Source organism: Embiotoca jacksoni, unplaced genomic scaffold (genome assembly GCF_022577435.1).
Source record: "Embiotoca jacksoni isolate LCO1_2020_lvr unplaced genomic scaffold, fEmbJac1.0.p SCAF_51, whole genome shotgun sequence".
NCBI classification, from domain to species: domain Eukaryota; kingdom Metazoa; phylum Chordata; class Actinopteri; family Embiotocidae; genus Embiotoca; species Embiotoca jacksoni.
Window position 1 is genome coordinate 1,670,549 of NW_027185405.1, and position 19,097 is coordinate 1,689,645.

At 43.2% G+C, this 19,097-nt stretch overlaps 1 protein-coding gene across 5 annotated transcripts in view; it reads right to left on the bottom strand.

The window, feature by feature from the left end:
• The window catches only part of LOC138211906 (uncharacterized), a 38,254-nt gene extending 20,239 nt beyond the window's left edge, over window positions 1–18,015 (bottom strand). For 4 of the 5 annotated variants that reach the window (XM_069172095.1, XM_069172097.1, XM_069172096.1 and 1 more), the window contains exons 1-5: window positions 17,473–18,013; window positions 2,539–4,756; window positions 936–997; window positions 572–610; window positions 124–444 (exon numbers count right to left, since the gene is read on the bottom strand). In XM_069172095.1, the coding sequence (XP_069028196.1) occupies window positions 124–444; window positions 572–610; window positions 936–997; window positions 2,539–4,756; window positions 17,473–17,624 (2,792 nt within the window). In that variant the 5' untranslated portion in view covers window positions 17,625–18,013. Of the gene's footprint in view, window positions 1–123; window positions 445–571; window positions 611–935; window positions 998–2,538; window positions 4,757–17,472 lie in introns of all 5 variants that reach the window. The other variant, XM_069172094.1, reaches the window with a different exon arrangement.
• Between the last annotated feature and the right edge of the window lie 1,082 nt (window positions 18,016–19,097).

Below are 19,097 nucleotides of genomic sequence, written 5' to 3' on the forward strand. Positions count from 1 at the left end.
TAATTCAATGATCATTTTTACAAACGGTAAAATAATATTTAACAGCAATATTTTGGATCTACAAGTGAAATCTCCTGGGGTTGTGTGTTATTTCCCATGAGACATATTTTTAGTATCACAGACCTGCGAGCATATCTGAAGCTGTGCGGTGATCGGCTACCGCGTTTGTCCCTTTGACCGTCCAAGCTGTGGTGTAGTCGGGGGCTGTACGACCGGGAGCGGCTCCTGCGTTTGTCCCGTCGAACCTCCGAGTCGTGGTGCCATCGGGGGCTGAAAGAGCGGGAACGGGAACGGCTCCCGCGTTTGTCCCTCCGACCTCCCGGGCCGTAGTCCTGGCGGGGGCTGTGAGAGCGACAACGGTTCTCATGGCTGGTTTTCAGATGATGATGCTGGGAAGTCTGGGCGGAAGTTGAGGGCGAGGGCTTGGCACCTTTAACTGAGGCACTTTAAGTGGGAGAGAAAAGCATTGGTGAATGATGGAAAAGGAAAAGGAAAATTTGACAAACAAAACAGGAGGGAGCTGGTTTACAGCTGCTGATGTGGCTGTTGTTTGTTGACAAAAAGAAATTACCTTGGCAATGGTACTACCTCACCATCCCACTGTGGGTATCTGTAAATAAAAAAATTCAAACACACCGATTAAAACAGTAAAAGGTCACAATTTGAAGACAAATGCCGAGAAGTTCTGCATCAAGCTCGAAGCAATCATACGGATGACAGAAAGACCGCAGCAGGTACTTGAAAGAACCAATTTTTAAAGAATTCATCAATCCATAAAGAAGTTCCACCGGCATCCAACAATGTTGGTTGAAGGAAAAAGGGCTCATTTCTCTTCTACATGCTTCACTTCTGCAGATCTTTGAGTTGAGAAGTGACAAAGTACATTTGGAAGAAACAATCAACATTTTTGAAAGAAACTTTAATGGAAGACTGACCGTGTCCGGAGAAGTCTGCAGCTCTCAAGGTGAAGGTTGGTATTCTGGTGGGAGAGCCAATCCTAGTAGACAGAACATACAAACATTCAGATAGGCCTCATTGTTGTCAACTTCAATGGCTCAAGTGGCACTTTTGTAACATTTTATTAAACGGCACAGCAGCCTTAAAAGTTATTTCCATACTAGATATGAAACTGTCCCTCACTGTCAGGTGAGAAGCGTGGTGACATTAATCAACAGCTCAGATTGTGCTTGTATGATGGCTTAAGCCAGATAATGGTGAGAAATAAGGAGGAAGTATTACACCTATATGTGAACAACATTACTATTGAAATTAAGTCCTTTATGATTACAGTTGGAGTTTAAGGGTAATAAAATATAAAAATATAACAAATACAGATGTCAGTGTTGGTAACAAAAGGCAATAAATAAACAAAAATAAAAAAGTCTTCTTGCACGCTGGATTTTGAAATGTTTGGCACGCCAGTCTTCAGTGGCATCAAAATATCCTGAGGTTTGGTGAGGGTCATCTTAGTAGAGGTCAGGTTTCAATCCAAAAAAAAAAAAAAAAAAAAGGATAAAAAAAAAAAGGATAAAAAAAAAAAATACAAAAATACAAAAAAAACCACTCCTGGGTTAAGTGACAACAAATGTTAACATTAGATAAAAGAAAGAGGCCTCGTCTCTTCTCTGAAGAGGCAAAAATACGGTGTCCCACAGGGAAAAAAAATGAGGGAAGAAAAATAGCCTTCAAAAATAAGTGCTTGACTTGATGGTTTCTCATATTTACATGTTGCAATCCTATTTAGGAACAATGGAAAACACCGGCTTCATACATTCATCCAGTATTGCAAAAAAAAAAAAAGTGATGCCTACTGTTTGATATGAGCAACAAAATGCATCAATATGAACTCCAATAGTGACAGAAGATCGAAAAATAAACATTTTCTAATCACTAATAACTCAAAAACGTAAAAGGGGAACAGCCGTCGTCCATCATTTTCTGACGCTTCAGTTCTTCAAATTTGTAGCTTCTTCCTCGTCACATCTTCTCAGCCTTTGGTTCCGCTTTCAACAATCGTCCCAGAAGTCGGCTTCTCATCATATTACATCATGTGATGAAACAGTCACTGTAAGTCGGGCAATAACCGCCTCGTCTTCATGTCTGATGAACAGTGATAGTCTAACAACAGTTTTTAAATAAGTCAAATTACATGTAAATCAGACATTGAAACCCTGAATTACAGACAACAATATAGAGTTAGCTGTAGTTGGCATCCATGAAACATTCGGGTACAAAATATTTAGTTCGGAATACATCAATATTAGTTAAAAGGATCAACAATCCAAACTGGGTTTTTTTTCCTAAAACTATTCACTGTCATGTTTTGGAAATTATTGATCCATGAAAAAAATGATTCAATATAAATCAAATAGACTTGGAAGTATTTCTCCTTCGAGCTTCTTTAAAATGAAAAACCCTGCAGTTCTTCCAGGTAACAAGGAAAATGGAACAATTCAATCAAAAAACAACGGGGTCTTTTTTTACATCTAGATAAACAACCCAGTTTGTTAAATGAGTTGAATGCAGTCTTCCACTCACCTTCACATGAGTACACTCTTTGTTACATAGAGAACAGGTGTGCGGAAACATTCTCGGTGGAGCTGCTGCATAGTCATGCATCATGGCTGGCAAAGGCAGATTCTTGGAGACCGGCCCCGTTGTTGGAGGCCGCACACGATTGAAGTTCGCCGGGCCTGGAATTGGCCGAGCTGGAGCGGTAGGAAGAGCGATGGGCCGAGGACCAACGGGGAGAAACGGCGGGCGTAGCGGAGGACGTGAGGCAGCTGCGATGCTCGGGAAAGTCGGTGGAGGAACTGGCTTTGCGGAGGGACAAACTTGCGACGAGGCTTGTCCCAACAGTGGTGCTGGCTGCTTCGGCTGCTTCTGTTGCATTTGCTGCTGCTGCTGCTGCTGCTGCTGCTTCTTCTTCATCGGCTCTGCGACCTTTGACCCTTGTCCTTGAGTTTTACTCTGATCATTTGAGCGGCTGTAGTCATTCCTGCCAATGAGCACGAGGCCAGGTCGGCTAGGGTGCACGCCGTGGAACGGAGTACACGACGGTTGGGTTTTTGACGTGGACTGTCCATCGGGCTCCGGTCCTTTCGAAGGAAGGAGTTTGGAGACTTCAGGCTTGAGAAGTCTCATGTCCGTGTCTTTCTTTGGCAGAGACAAAGAGGTGAGGATTGATTGTAACGTCTGGTTTGGTTGGGTCTGCGATCGTTTGGATGGATCGCCGCTTGGAGGAGCCACAGAACTTTGTATTGAACTGTACGGAGAGCTGAAACTGGTAACCGAGCCGCCCTGGTCACGTGACGAACCCAAAGCACTGCTCTTCACCTCCGTCAGACTTTGTTGCAGTGGTTCTCTGCTCCGGCTGCTGCTGTCATAAGTGTCCATCGGCAACATACTTCTACTTCCACCACTGTTGGCTCGACTCCCACCGGTCCTTCCTATCTCATCCCCAACTCCTCCAGTGTATTTGCTAGTATGTCCGTAGTCAATCACTTTACTTGGTTGGAGAATCGCCGTCGATATTTCATCCTGGCTCATCCCTGCCCGTCCAGAACCACTGAATATGTCCATTCCACTCAGACTTGTGGGGGGTTTGGGTTCTGGGTAGGGTTTGGACTGCACTTCAGTTGCAGCGTTTTTGGTTTTCTGAATCCGGATCTGGCGCAAGATGAAAGGCAGGTTGTCAGGTGTGATCTGGTCTTCAGGGTAAGCAATGAGATGCTCCAAGTCCTCTTTTTCAAGTCCAAAGTGCAGAAGGATGTTAGAAGCCGATTCCGAAGTGTACTTAGGGCAACTGGAGTCGGCAGCCGGAGGTTTTTCTGGCTCTTGATAGGAATAATCACCTAAACCCGGAATGGATTGCATATCACGTTGTCTTTCCCCGGAGGCACTAAACCTACCGTCACCACCGCTTGGAAAGCTCGATGAAGCAGACGATGAATAGAATTTCGAGGAATCGTCCTCGGTTGTCCTTTTGTAGTTTGGCAACCAGTCCGAGGAGCTACCGCCCCTTTCAACATCATAGTATCGGTGTGGTTGAGAGGCCGACGACATCGGATAGGAGGTCGCCCCGGCGGTGGAAGAAGGAAACGTGTCTCTTTGGGTGCTGGTAAAGGGAGAGCCCTGGCCGACAGGCTGATGCCTCACCTCCTCCCTGGCTCTGCTAATATGCATGTCGACAGACCTCTCTATGTCTTTGTCCGTTATGGCTCTACTCTGTTGGGGCGCGTAGTTCATCGGCAGAGCTTGCATCGATGGGATTGTTCCCCCAGAGTTGGCCGGAGGTGCAGAGGAAACTCCAGCAACGTTGAAGCTGGAGGCGGGACCAAAGTGTTGAGAAGTCCTCCGAGGGTCCCGATCTGCCTGAACTCTGGAGAGTCCAGACTGTTGCTGGGTGGAACTTTGGTTCCCAGGGACGTAGGGGTTGTACAGGGGATGGGACATGGTGTTAGCGATCTTCAGAAGATTCAGGAGATGGATGGCCGCAGCGGTCGGGGACGCGGGCGTCGTGGGTATGTACGGAGAAGAAGTGCTGGAGTTCGCTGAAAAGTTCACAGGTCGACCGCCGACGGCGAGAGCGTTGTTTATCTGCGTCAGTGCGAGCTGAGCTTTCAGTTGAGCCAGCCACAAAGATGCAGCCTCCCGTCTGACCAACAGCGAGCTCCCTGCGAGCCCTCCTAGTAGGGGGCTCGATAGGGGCCCGGGAGCAGGAGAAGGGGCACAACTCTCCAAAAGCAATGAAAAGCTGAAAAGTTAAAAAACAAAGAAAGGGGTTATTTATCACAACTGGGCTTCAGCTTCTCGGAAGGGTGAAATCCATCGTCTGGGACGTCTGGTCTTGATTTGCCACTCTGATTCCTTTTGTCAGATACATATTCATTGTGTCAGTATCACTTCCTGCTCTTCACTTGCGAGAAACAACAGGGGAAGCAAAAGCAATCAAAGGACCAACAAAGAGAGAAAACAAGGTCATAGCTGTTAACAGTCAAAACAGAGTCAAACACTGACATTTATTTCCTTCCCCGGACACAGTAGAGTCTTCTACCAACAGATGCACAAGCAAACTGCAAAATGTAACATCTGTTATGCAATTTCATTTCATTTCAGAACATCACATTAGACTAAACAATTCTTACAAGCCGGAAAACACGATGCATAACGCTGGTGGTGGAAAGCATTCTCAATAACTTCAGGTTGAACTCTGAATAACAATTCATTGAGAGGTTAAGTAACTTAATTAGATGGTATAATGCAAAACAAAAACCGCAACAACACAAACACACAGAAAAGCATAGCAGCCTGGGGTTGGTCAACATCCTCTTCACAGAGTTTTTGCTTTGCTTGAAAAAAATGCAGCAACGCCTTTTAAATGCAAAGAAGTCAGTGTGTGATGTAACGGGGGAACTAATGCAGGTTATCTAGCAAATAAAGTTGATTCTGGCTCAACTTCTGTCGGGCCCAATGAAGTTTACCAAGCTTGCACCATTTGCTCTTCTATTACAAATTCAACCAACCAATTCCACAATACTAATTCTTCTCGGTTTAGCATCTACCCTTGTAGGAGGTTGAGGGGGACTAAACCAAACACAACTACGAAAAATTCTTGCCTACTCCTCAATTGCGCACCTTGGCTGAATAACACTTATCCTTCAACTTTCCCCCTCCCTCACACTTTTAACACTCCTAACCTACATTATCATAACATTTTCAACTTTTCTAGTTTTTAAATTAAATGATTCAACTAACATCAATACTCTCGCCTCCTCCTGGGCTAAAGCCCCAGCCCTTACTTCTCTTGCTTTATTATCATTATTATTAATTTGTATTTTTTTTTTTTTACCAATTAAATAGATTCTTTTGTAGAGTAATAGTCTAATTTCTACACTTTATCTTTGGACTGTTTCAAAAACCGATGAATCTGTTGCCGCCATAATTGGTTTCCAGAGTACAATGCTGTTATAAACCTTTGTCTGTCCGGTGTTTTCACATCCAATGAACCCTCCAACTCATGGATCTGTTACTCAAACTGGACCCCTAAATTAATATCCCATGACTTACATAAAATAACAATACGATGTCTGTATGACATTTATTTGGTTTTCGGGCTGCTCCAACTAGTCAACTAAACACTAGTCAACAAAAAAAGTCCACCAAGTTTTCTTTGGCCATTTGGTTGCAAGAAAAAAAAAAAGTTCAACGCACTGGCTTGTCAGTATCGTTATAACTAACTTATGTGAACATTCGTTACCAGCCATGCCCTTCCTTCTCGGGAACGTGGTCCTGCTGGTGTGACGAATGTCCAGTAGGTCCTTGTTGTGGGAAGGGAGAAGGGACTCCCTCTGTTGCGAGTGTGTTGGAGGTAGCGTTGATAGGACAATGGCCGCAGTCAGTAATATAAAACAGCAGAGAAGTGTCAAGATGGGTCCAATTTTCAGCATAACAAGGCCGTGTGTTCGCTGCGCCACAAGAAAAAACAAAAAAACAAGACCTGGTCCATTCAACGCCGCGACGATGTCACTTCCTCTCCTCGTCACAGCAGAGCTGGTCCTGACAGTGAAGGCTGGTGACCAGTAGGGGGCGTGCAGATTGATACTGAATTATCACTATTTCCAATCCGAAATGTTTCCGTTACAATTAAGTTTATACTTTATAGGTCAATATCTTAACTTTTAGGAAAACGTGTCTTTCATTAAAAGGAAAAGTCACTACACCATCACCAGAAATCAGTCTAAAAACCAGCTGGTTTGTAGGAAGTACTTTTCTTTCCGTTCTGTCATCGTCGTATGTGAACTCGGCCACCATTTATGCACGAACCTTTGAACAGGCGCTGATGTCAGCAAACTGCAGACAGTAACACGTGGACAATTTTTTTCTCCGTTTTCTAAGCAGCAACGACACTGGATGTGACGCATGCGGGAGGACGAGGAGTTACCGTGGCAACACCACAGACCTCGATAAGCATCTGAAACTTAATCACAACGCGGAAGATGATGCGTTTATGCACCGACGGTCTGAAGAAGAGAAGACGGGTTCAATGTCAGGTCCTGTCAGGAAACATCCAGGTGACCCAGTGAGGCCGCGTTGCTACGGTGACGTGACCGTGGGATTCATGTCTGCGTCGAGTGCTTCGATTCATATTGAGACAAATAAATATGCCAAATAAATATAGTTATGAAGTGACATAATGAAAATAAATAAACTATAATACTGATAGAGCATGAGAGGCGTTTATGGGAAATCTTTTAATTGTGGCCACAGAAAACAACCCGGCTGAACTCTGCACCACCACAAAACTAAAGATGGGCACCGTGATGCGTCATGTCATCTCCTTGAGCTTTAAATGGATCAAATTGATACCGAAAAACGCACCGGTACCAAAGTCAAGGTATCGGTCGGGTACATTTTGGGAACCAGCCTGCTCGGTACCAGTCGATGCCTCTCCGCTTCCACAGCAGCTGTAGTTCATGTTGAAAGGGTGCATTCAAAGACAAGGCATCCCCTTTGTTGTGCACAATGCATGTATATTAGGGTTCCCCTGAAGTTTCTGTGGTAGCTGCATTCAACTAAAACTATGCATTTGAATGCAAGTTAACAGTTTGCTCCATAGTGGCTTACCTGCTGTGTTACAACACTTCATATTGAGCTGGGTTTTTAAGGAGAACCCTGAGTTCAGTATCGGTACTTCCTGCCTGTTTCATATATATTTTTATTTTATTTTTGTTGTTCTCGGTACCGGACCGGAAAAGAAAACCCGGTGCACCTCTGCATCATCAGCTTCCAGCTGCGGTGTTTTGAAGCCTTCGCAGATGCTAACCTCGAAGCGCTAACGTTAGCCTTCCGCGGGGCCCGTTCACAAACCGACGTCAATAAACGGTCACCGGTCGGAAAACACCGAGAACAGCGACCGGAACCGAAAGCGCGTCGCTCCGTGCTTGTCTACCTGCGTCTTCTTACATACCGTTCGTTGTTTATGTGCGTGTCTTGCAGCCTCGACGCGCTTCACGCTGGTCCTCCGGTTCGCTCGTCCTGTGAGCTAACGGCAGGAAAACGGAGGTTACGTACCGAGTCTTCTCCACTTCCGGTTTGGACGACCGGCCTTCAGAGTAAAAGACGACACGACGTGAGATTAATGCTGCAACCTGCTGCCACATCAGGAGCGGTGGTGGAATGGAAATAAGTACATCTTACTCAAGTATTTAAGTATAATTTAGAGGTACTTGTTTGAGTATGTTGGTGTTACTTTTATACTTCCACTTTACTACATTTAAGAAGGAAATATTTTACTTTTTAATCTGCCACATCCATTTCACAGATAGTTTATAGTAATATTCTTTCAGATCAATATTTTATACATGCAATATATGATCAGCTTGTAATATATGAATTGTTATACATAGATTAGACTGTTCAGTATCATGTTTTGAAATTTGCCCATACAATGACAACATTAAAATGCTGCTCAAGAATATCAATGAAGCAATATTCCAATGTTTTATATTATAAATATAACACTCTAAAGCTACTTTTGATAATTGAGTACATTTTGCTGTGTAAATGTGATGGAAAAAAAGATTTGTCTCTTCCTCTTATTTGCATTGTGGCTCCGGAAAGTCTCTTCTGTTTTCTCTCTCTTATTTGCATTGTGGCTCCAGAAAGTCTCTTCTGTTTTCTCTCTCTTATTTGCATTGTGGCTCCAGAAAGTCTCTTCTGTTTTCTCTCTCTTATTTGCATTGTGGCTCCAGAAAGTCTCTGGTCAAGCAGTCTCTAAAAAGTTTCTTCCGTTTTTTCTCTCTCATTTGCAAGTGATTCCTATTTGTTTTACTTTCCGCATCTAATTGACGACTCCCACTGTGTCCTTATCTTGTGACCTACAACCAACTCAGTATTACCATACGAAAGCAGATACAAAGGGAATGGGGGTGACTGTCTACTGTTTGTTAACTGTTTAAAAGCTGCCCTGTGGAGGAGTGAGGTGGAGCACTGCTGGACACCTCTCTTTAATAATGATCCATTTAATTTTTCCAACAAAATGTAAACTTAGTAATAAGGTTATTGTTATGATTATTTTTACTAATATATAATAATTTCATTTCTGTCTTAAGTGATTGGTTGTCGTGTTTGGAGTGAGACAGCCTCCTTGGGAGTGTATTTTAAAACTTGACCCAGCTCAGCATGATACTTGAACTTTGATAAGAGGTTAAAGGGTCTCGGACCAGTCCGTTAAATCTGTTGCAGAATTAAGTTACTTGCTGTAAGATTTGTGTTTCATGATCATCCGCACATGGTTCGGAAGACGATGTGCTATGTATATCTGACCAATTGAAAATGAAGTTCTGAAGTTTCTGTTCAATATAAAAAGCTGCACCTGCATGTATAATCTTCAAAGAAATACCGTCTCCTGTAGCCGCAACATGAAAATATTTCGTTTGCCATGGCAGCAGGTGTTTGGGTTAAGTGTGGTATCATCAGTCTGCCTCACAGTGGTGCTATTTTCACAGCATTTCACATAATATTTCAAACTCCCTGTGGGTGGTGATCTTTTATCTCTATAAATATCCCTGCATTTCCTCAACATGTTTCCTTGAGAGTTATTATACCAAACAGACAATTTACCAAAGCAAAAATTTTGAAATCTTAAAAATGTATTGATGATTTTCATGCGAGACATTTGAATGAGCCAGTTTGGGGGGGGAAAGACATGAAGGACATTTAGGAACCAGCTTTACATGAATTTTATCCTTCTAATAAGCTTTTTAGCAAAAACTGGATTGTTCCCTGTGTTTGCACATTTCTTTACGTAAACCCACTAAAACAATACACTTATTGACAATATTTGAAATATAACTTTCATGTATATGAGATATATACTGTATGTATAAATTGCCTTTTAACTGTCTTGGCTGCTGACTTTTAAACCTGCAACAACTCTCTCGCCAATTTGGGGGCAGTATAAACAAAGTATACAGGATCATTACCTTTTAATTTGAGATGGCAAACATTTCTCCAAACAGCTGCATATTTACACATCCAGCAGTTACAGATGATAAATATATTTTTACATTTGGAGTCACATTATGTGTCTAAATCAGATATTCATTCTCTTTTAGCTCTGTTTTTGGTCTCCACCGACTCCTGAGGAAAGTATTTGGCTTTTAGCTCTGAGAGAAAATGTGTCTAAAATCCACCTGCCTCCGAAACATCAACCTCCGTTGCTTTTTTGCCTCACAATATTTGCGTTCTGTAGCAAAAGAATTTCCCCTCGGGGATTAAAATAAAAAATTAAAAGTACTAAAAACAAGAGCTCGAGAAAATATATTGATGTCCAAATTTAATCGCACAAAAAAAAAAAGATTACGTAATCCCTAAAAAGAAGGTGTTGAACCCTCCTCCTGCAAATAAAAACATGAATCAGTGAGGATTTTGTTGAGCTTAGCGGGCGGACGCCTCCCTAAAGTTGCCAAGTTTGCCTTGTAGCGTGGTGGTGCCGCACACCAAAACCAATCAAGCTCCAAAAACACTCCCAGATCCCCCAACTGGATTTAGCAACACGCCACCAGACCTATACACACAGAGCCGGCATATGTGCTCCAAGTCATTGATAATGAACGGCTATCGACTCTAGAGACGGTTGAATTGACAGTTTATCGAAAGGTGATGATGAATATTTTCATTAAAGGGTAATTCTCTGTTGGGTATTGCAGCAAATTACCAATATATCCCCTTTATCCCCTACCCCGAACCACAGGGCTTAACACCTGACCACGACACAACAGCTGACTGGCAGCACGCTGCAGTGTGTGTGTGTGTGTGTGTGTGTGTGTGCGTGTAGGAGTGTGTGTGTTTGTGTGCACTTAGAAGTGGATGTCGAGCCAAAAGAAGTTGGGATTTATTTTCAGCTGTCATCACCCCCCACCACCCCGAAGGCTCGCGGCGGTGACCTCACCGCAGGGCGCATGCACGCATGGACGAACAGGCATGTTTTGAGTGTGAACTGACACACATTCCTGCTACACGCACACTTTTACAGAATAATCTGTGGACCACTGCAGGTTAGTATCGTTATGTCAAATGTGCCCAGTGGTCTCAAGATAGTCATGAAACATCTAATTAAAGTCTAAAGTTTCTTCTCCCCGAGTTCGACTCACATTAACACATGTCAACGAAACATGTCTCTCGTTGCATCACCGTAAAATATTCGACTGTCAATTTGAAGACTATTACGAACTGTTAGTCGAAATGTGAACAACTATCACAGATTACAACTGTACTAATAATCAATCAATCTCAGAAACCTGATGCTTCCCAGGGACATCCTGAAACAGGACGATTCCTGGTCCAGTAGCCTGCTGTACGTTATGTCGTAAATACAAAATCCGGATCTTGTGATTACAACTTTTTTGGGGGGAATCTCAGAAGAGTGTTTTCTTTGGTGAATGCATTAAACTTCTGTATTTCCTTTCTTTATGTAATTTGTTTTTTTTCCACCACATGCATGGTGACCAAATTTATTTCCCCTTTGAAAATTAAAGTTATGGGTCTACTGACACCATGTAGATTATTAATTATCATCAGTGTGTGCAGAGAAAACCCTCATCACTCCCCCCCACACCACCCGGACAGACCCCCCTCCCTCCCTCTCACACACACACACACACACACACACACACACACACACACACACACACACACACACACACACACACACACACACACACACACTTTTAGCAGCCAGCACTCACCCTATGTGCCCTATTCTGATGGACAGCTCCAAGCTCGTGACATTGGGTGTGCGGTTACCTCAGCAGTTTCTGGGAGTCCCTGCAACCCCAGCAACACGCTCTGCAACACGCACGGCAACACGCCCTGCAACACGTCCTGCAACACGCACGGCAACACGCCCTGCAACACGCACGACAACACGCACGGCAACACGCCCGGCAACACACCCTGCAACACGCCCGGCAACACACACGGCAACACGCCCTGCAACACGCCCAGCAACACGCCCTGCAACACGCCCTGCAACACGCCCTGCAACACGCCCAGCAACACGCCCTGCAACACGCCCTGCAACACGCCCTGCAACACGCACGGCAACACGCCCTGCAACATGTCCTGCAACACGCACGGCAACACGCCCTGCAACACGCACGGCAACACGCACGGCAACACGCCCGGCAACACGCCCTGCAACACGCCCGGCAACACACACGGCAACACGCCCTGCAACACGCCCGGCAACACGCCCTGCAACACGCCCTGCAACACGCCCTGCAACACGCCCTGCAACACGCCCTGCAACACGCCTGGCAACACGCCCTGCAGCAGACGGATAAATCATCCCGGGCTCGGGGACACGGAGGGCAGGCGGTAACCCACACCGGGTAAACCTGCTGCTACATGTGTCGCGGTTATAAATCTCTCCACAGCAGAGCAGTTTAACAGTTTAAATCATTTTTGACAAATGATTTGAAGAAGGAGAGGTTTCTTATTGCGTCTAAAGTGCCTGTTCCCTATTTGTATTTTCACTCTTACATAATCTTTTACATTGGGTACAAAGCGCCGTTGACTTAAACTCTTCTACATTTTTGTTATTTTGATGTTTTGTGAATTAATTTAAAATGGTGAAGTTGTGTCTCTGTTGTGTATTGGGAAACTTTCAAAAACAGTTAGCCCGGTGAAAATAAATCTCCACGGTCTCAAAAGGCTGAAGTCACTCAGCACCACCAGGTCTGGACATGCAAGTCTTGACGAGGGAATTTGTATCTTACTAATTCATATTGAGCTCATTTAAATTTCCGGTCGATCAATTCTCCTGAACGCACGTCTCAAATAAACACCTGATTAGTTATGTTGTATTGCGCTGTGGTTTAACATGGCAAAGCTTTTCCAATGGTTTTATTTAGTCATTTGAAGGTGGGGTGTCGAAGCAGCTAAATCCAAATGGGGATTCAAGTCCTTGTTTTTACGACTCAAATGACTCGAGGTCTGAAGCTCAGGAGCAGGTCGCAGCAGCTGTTTCAAAACTTACTGAATAACCAGAGTGGTTTTCCAGGTGGATATTTCTGCATCAATAAATACAAGGTCTTACACCACATAGGAAACTCATTACATAGAGATAACGTGTTTGAAAATATCCACGCCAGCTTACCGCATGCTCACATGTGACCTGTGAAAAATGACTTGACTTTTGATTAAAAATGATGTTTAATCATATCAGTTAGCATCACCGGATATTTACAGCTCACTTTGAACGGCATAAATAAAACATTTTTTTAGATTTTTCTGTTTTTGCATCGTTAAAAAGGACAAAACGTGGTTTTATTATATTGTTGAGCATATTTCAGGAAGTTTGTGATGCTGATTACATAGTTGATTTAATTTTTTTATTGGACAGCACTACAGATCAACAAATTCACACATTATAAAGGACTTTATTTTGCTAAGATATTTTTCAAGTTTGTCGTTGAAACTAGTTAGCTCAGTTCCTCAGAACTTAAAAAAGATCTAGTACAGAAACTAATCGATGAATGTGCGATTGGTAAAATCCAATCTGGGTCTCCAGTCCCGAGACTGAAGATCTTCGTAGGCCTTAAAAGAACCTATTTTGCACTCCAAGTGTGTTGAAGTGAGTGTGCGCATTGAGACCAACTAGATCATCTAATGTAAACTTTGTGAAATTTCTCCCGTCTCACCTCACAGGGAACTCGAATGAGATGGAAAAAGACAGCGATACTGCTTCTTGTAGTTCGAGTTACATCATCGCGCCTCGGCTTCGTGCACCGCAGAGACTTTTCATCACCAGCGCGGTATGTGTGTGTCATCCTGTCTCAGACACACTCACACACTTGACGCCGTATCAACTGATATGGTGAGCTAGCCTTGAGACTTTTACTATTTTAAGAGACTAAAAATACAAATGAACGAAGGTTACGTGATCTATTCTATATTCTATATTGAAAAACCTTCACTGTTAAAACATCAATAAATACTTCTTTCTAAAGGCCTTTTGTTTTTGTGATTTATACATCGAGTCTGTGATGTGATTTTAAACAATCCTGTCACTGAGTCGGGGCTTCGTACTGTGATGTCCTGTCCAAAGTTATCACACTTAACAACCTGCCTGAGTTCGGGTGACCCAGAAACTCTTTTCACAGCTGGATGAACTAATGGAGTTCAACGCAAAGTGACCCGACTGTCGAGGCGATCGCTCGGCTCGACCACCGAGACTAGTCCGGCCAAGTTTGAAGATTTATAATTAAAACAAATAAAAAATACCAGTGTGTATCACCGCTGGCACAATATTATTTTGATCAAGTCTAATTAGCTCTAAAATTAAAAGTCTGTGAGTGCCACTCTTATATTTCCTATTAGCTGACGGGAACGTGTTCCCACTGTATTGTGTGGTGCAGAATTGTTCAATACTGATGTCATTTCTTGCAACACGCATTTCCTTTTTTTAATTTTCACATCAAGCCATTATTATTAGGCTGTAATAATGTTATCTCGGGCTCCGCTCACGTCGTGAATTAACCAACTGACCTCAAACTATTTTTCTGTCTCTTGTGGGATGCTAAACTTGAACCTGGTAAGCAGTAAAATCAGCCTCGGCTGGAAGGAGGTTGCCTGGAAGACCCCCGTTGAAGTGTTAACGATCAACAGGTGGGGGGAGGAGAGAAGTGGGGGGGGGGGGGGACAAAGCGACAGGCGAACACGACACTGGAAAACAATGGTGTGAACTTCAGGCAGAATCTGTGTACATTTTAGAGAAATTAAATGATGATAAACAGCAATGAATCAAAAACGTAGACAAAAAAAACAACAAAGAAAACAACAGGTGCACTTTTAAATCCACCTCTTGGTACGATCACACCCGTCGCATGCCAAACACCCAAAACCCTCCCAAAAATTTACGAGGTGTTCGGTCATATGGTTGTTGTTGGCTAGATGTGTGCGTGACTGGGACAACGTTGTTTCAAGGTCAGTGTGTTTTTGAGCAGTGTTTCCTCAGTTGGGTCCCACAGTAACTAAGACTTCTGTGGACAGGCCTCCTATAACCATGCAACATGAATATTTCAATAATCAATATTTCTCAAAATGTATCATGACATTGGATGAAATGATGAAAATGAAATGCTTGTAGTGATAAATCGGAGTTAACTAAAGAGAGAATTACTCAAACTATTTTTAATGTTACTTAATGACTGCTCGGTGTGTGAATAAGCAGCTGTTCGCTAAAATATTAATCTCAATAACTTGGTAAGGTGATAATAGTGTCTGTCGGATGTGTTTACGGCTTGTTCTGCTGCTCCAAGTGACAAAAAGAAAATCTAATGACGCAGTTTTAATGAGTTAAGCGGCACCTTTTTGCAAAGATGTAAAACGAGACGTTCAAATGCAGTGCGATTTAAACAGTCAGAATTTATGTGCAAAAAAACTTGCTTCGTGAACTGAAACTATGCAGCCGTGTCCCCTGATTGGTTTTGTCCTGAAGCATTTGCTACCTTGAAACAGCAACAGATATTTCAGCAAACACATTAAAAACTACACGTTCACATTCAGGACACAACTCTCCTGGCTGCCGTACCAACCGCTCGACGGTGTAGTGGTGGAAATAGTGTGACGTTTTTATAGAGCTACAAAGTCCACAGAGGGAGGTGGTCAGGGCGGAGGGATGGGTCAACAAAGTGGAGATCTTATTCACTTTCCATTTTCTACTGGTTGTTGGTTTGCACAATCATTTTCTCACCATAACCGTACTGTTTTTGTGCCTAATCCTACCCAGACCTGGTGCTGTCAAATCACAAAAATAATAATACTAATATATATAATAATGTGTTGTTTTTCAGGAGGACTTGTTGGATAACTAGCAGTCGGGGAGGACGTGGAGGTAGATAAAAGGTACATATCACACACACACACACACACACACACACACACACACACACACACATACACACACACACACAACTAAATCCAGCCGACTAAATCCACAGCAACAGAGAGCTCAGAGTAAAGCCTTGCTTCAGACCGAAGCTATTTGACACCTTTCATAAAAACAACTCTCTTTCCCACACAGCTGTTTATCTTTTATCCTCCTTCGCTTCCCTTGTTTACCACTTCAATCTTTGTCCCGATCTTTTCTCTCTTTATCTCTGTCTCTCGTTCACTCTCTCTCAGCCACAATCTTGTGTTTATTTCCCTTTTATACGACCATCCCGTCACAGCCCAGCCAAGGCCTAAAGCCACGGAGCAACGGGACGACAACCACTCGCACCAACGTGGCAATAAACGCCTCACCCGCTGTCTTGGCTCGTCCGGGGAAAAACTATTAAAAGCTCCTTTGGGATTAAAGCTTCAATTCCTGTACAACCAAAAAATTATGACTGTTAATTAAAAACATGACTCATATTTCGTAAAAGCACGGCTAGTAGTACAGATCAGGTCAGAGGTTTTCTAACTTTAGTGGCAACGTGATGGTTTGATGAACGACTGAACAGACAAATGAACGAATGGATGAGATGAAACAATGCATTGAAGAAGGAACGACTTCAAGGTGCAATGAAGGGGTCGATGGATCGATGGATCGATGATCAATGAATCTCTTCGTGGAGGAAAACGGTGACGTAAAAGAAATTTAAGCTAAAGTGAAACAAATGAAAAGAGAGAGAAAAAAAAAAAGATCAACTGGAGCTCTGATTTGACCTTCTGAAGGTTAAACTAGTAACAGCTGTCATGGCGACAATAAAGCCATCACAAGATGTTAAAGTTATTGGGCTCTTTGTGCTCTCGTGACATGACCGAGCAAACAGGTCATCAAAGTGACATCTTCGTCCCAACAGGCTCTTTGGATCGGACCAAAACCCCACGACTTATATAACTTGGATAAATCTCTGGAAACCTGCACGCATGTCTGATAAGGCGTAGCTGAGGAAAACGTTTAACTCCCTTGGATTCAGACACACGAGAGACCCACACTCACACGTGTATAACCCCGTCACGTACATTTGTGGGCTTGTTTTAGCTACAGGGTCGGCCGGGCGAGCCGGGGTTAATACCGCAGGACTGTCTCACACTTGCTAATTGCTCCATATGCACACACGGCCGGACGAGGACGGAGTCGCTCCGAACTCACTGAGGATTAAACACTTCACCAAGATTTAAAAACGTTTTCTACGGATGCGTATGGAGACCCGTATCGTTCTAATTTTATGGTTGCAAGTAGTGACTTCGATTAAACAATGTTGTCTTGGCATCGATCAAATCCACCTTTCAGCTCATTTGGTTGCTTCTCTGAACGTCTACTGCTAATAAAAGTTCGACAAATAATTTACTCGTCCGTCTTAAATCTTCTGCTGCATTCAAAGTCTGAAGGCACGACTCAAAACAAAGCTGCATGCATTGTTGTATTTCTCTCTCGCACACATAACAATAAAAACCCACACAGATTTCCATCCTCACCGTTGTGCGGGGACGACGGCGTCGCTACCGTTTGAGACGCGGCCGGTTTTACCCGCTCGGGTGTTGCCGTCGGTAATCTTTGAGGTTTTCGGGTGGCCGGCGTCCGCTGAAGTCGGCTTGCGAGAACCTCGGGCCTTCTTTTCCTCCAGCATGGCCAAAAGCACACATACACATATATGCACACAAACACATACAAGCACACGGCTCACACTTTCTTATTGTCCGTTTCCGTCTTCCATGTCACTCGTACACACCTCCGCCTGCGGGTTTCTGAAACGGTAAAGTGTTTAGTCTTCCACGAATCCCAAATTTACAAGGAATATTTTCTCCTTTTCCATATTTACAAAGACAAATTTTGTTTTGTATTTGCAAATAAATCCAAAGTGAGGAATTCCTGAGGAAAAAGTTTCTGGAAAATAAAGTCGACAGACCCTCGTTTACCTATTCTACTGCGAGAGAAAAACTAAATCAGTAAATCATTCAAGCTTTCCAAAACGTTAAATCCTCTGGAAGTCCAGTAATTCGGGATTCCAGGCGTCCCGCGACCACCGAGGACTCGAGCATTTCAGATTTCAGAGGGCTTAAGATATTACTGGCTCAGCAGGATTTGAGCCGGCAGAGACCGAAAGGCAAATGAGGAGGAGCGCTTGCATTACTCAACACCCATTTCCTCTGAGCCAGCATGTGGAGAGGAGGAGGGAGACGGAGAGACGGAGGGAGGCGGGAAAGAAGATGGACTTGTTTCAGTTCTACGATTAAAAAAAGAGTCACAAAGAAAAAAAATCACTCAGTAATGTTAAATTTGGGAAGTTGCTAAATAACGCCGATTCAGCAAACATTTTTAATAGTTGAACGGAGTTGCCTGGTTGATTCAGTTTCACTTCGATTTTTAGGTTTCAACATTAGAAACTGATCTAGGTTGAAACATCCATCTGCCAGTTTTATTCAGGCATTAAATTGAATGTTTAATCGTCCCATTCTCTTTGATTCTCTTGTTGTCCCGTAGATCCACATCATAAATTGGTTCGGTTTAACTAAACGTTAGTAACCTGCGTTGTGGTTGTTTTGTATATTTAAAGCAATAAGCAATCAATAAACGTTCATTTTGGTTTGGCTGTTGGTCCATTACATGAAGTGAACACACCCGAGATGCATTGACATCCGATCAGTGTGAACGCAGGAAGGACCGCCCACTGGACCGCCCACTGAACCGCCCACTGGACCGCCCACTGAACCGACGACCTTTGAACAACCACAAGAAATATCCATCAGAAATAACATCCCATATGAATGTACCGAACAGCTGAAGTGTTCTGCAGCAAGAATGAAGTTGATCTTTGGTCTTGGTTATCTGACTCACTGCTGACATCTTGTGGTTTTCAGTGGTAAGTTCATACAAAATTACAAACTACTTCTATATACAGCTCTGGAAAAAATTAAGAGACCACTTCAAAATGATCAGTTTCTCTGGTTTTACTATTTATTGGTATGTGATTGAGTAAAATGAAAATGTTTGTTTTATTCTATAAACTACTGACAACATTTCTCCCAAATTTCAAATAAAAATATTGTCATTTAGAGCATTTATTTGCAGAAAATGACAACTGGTCAAAATAACAAAAAAG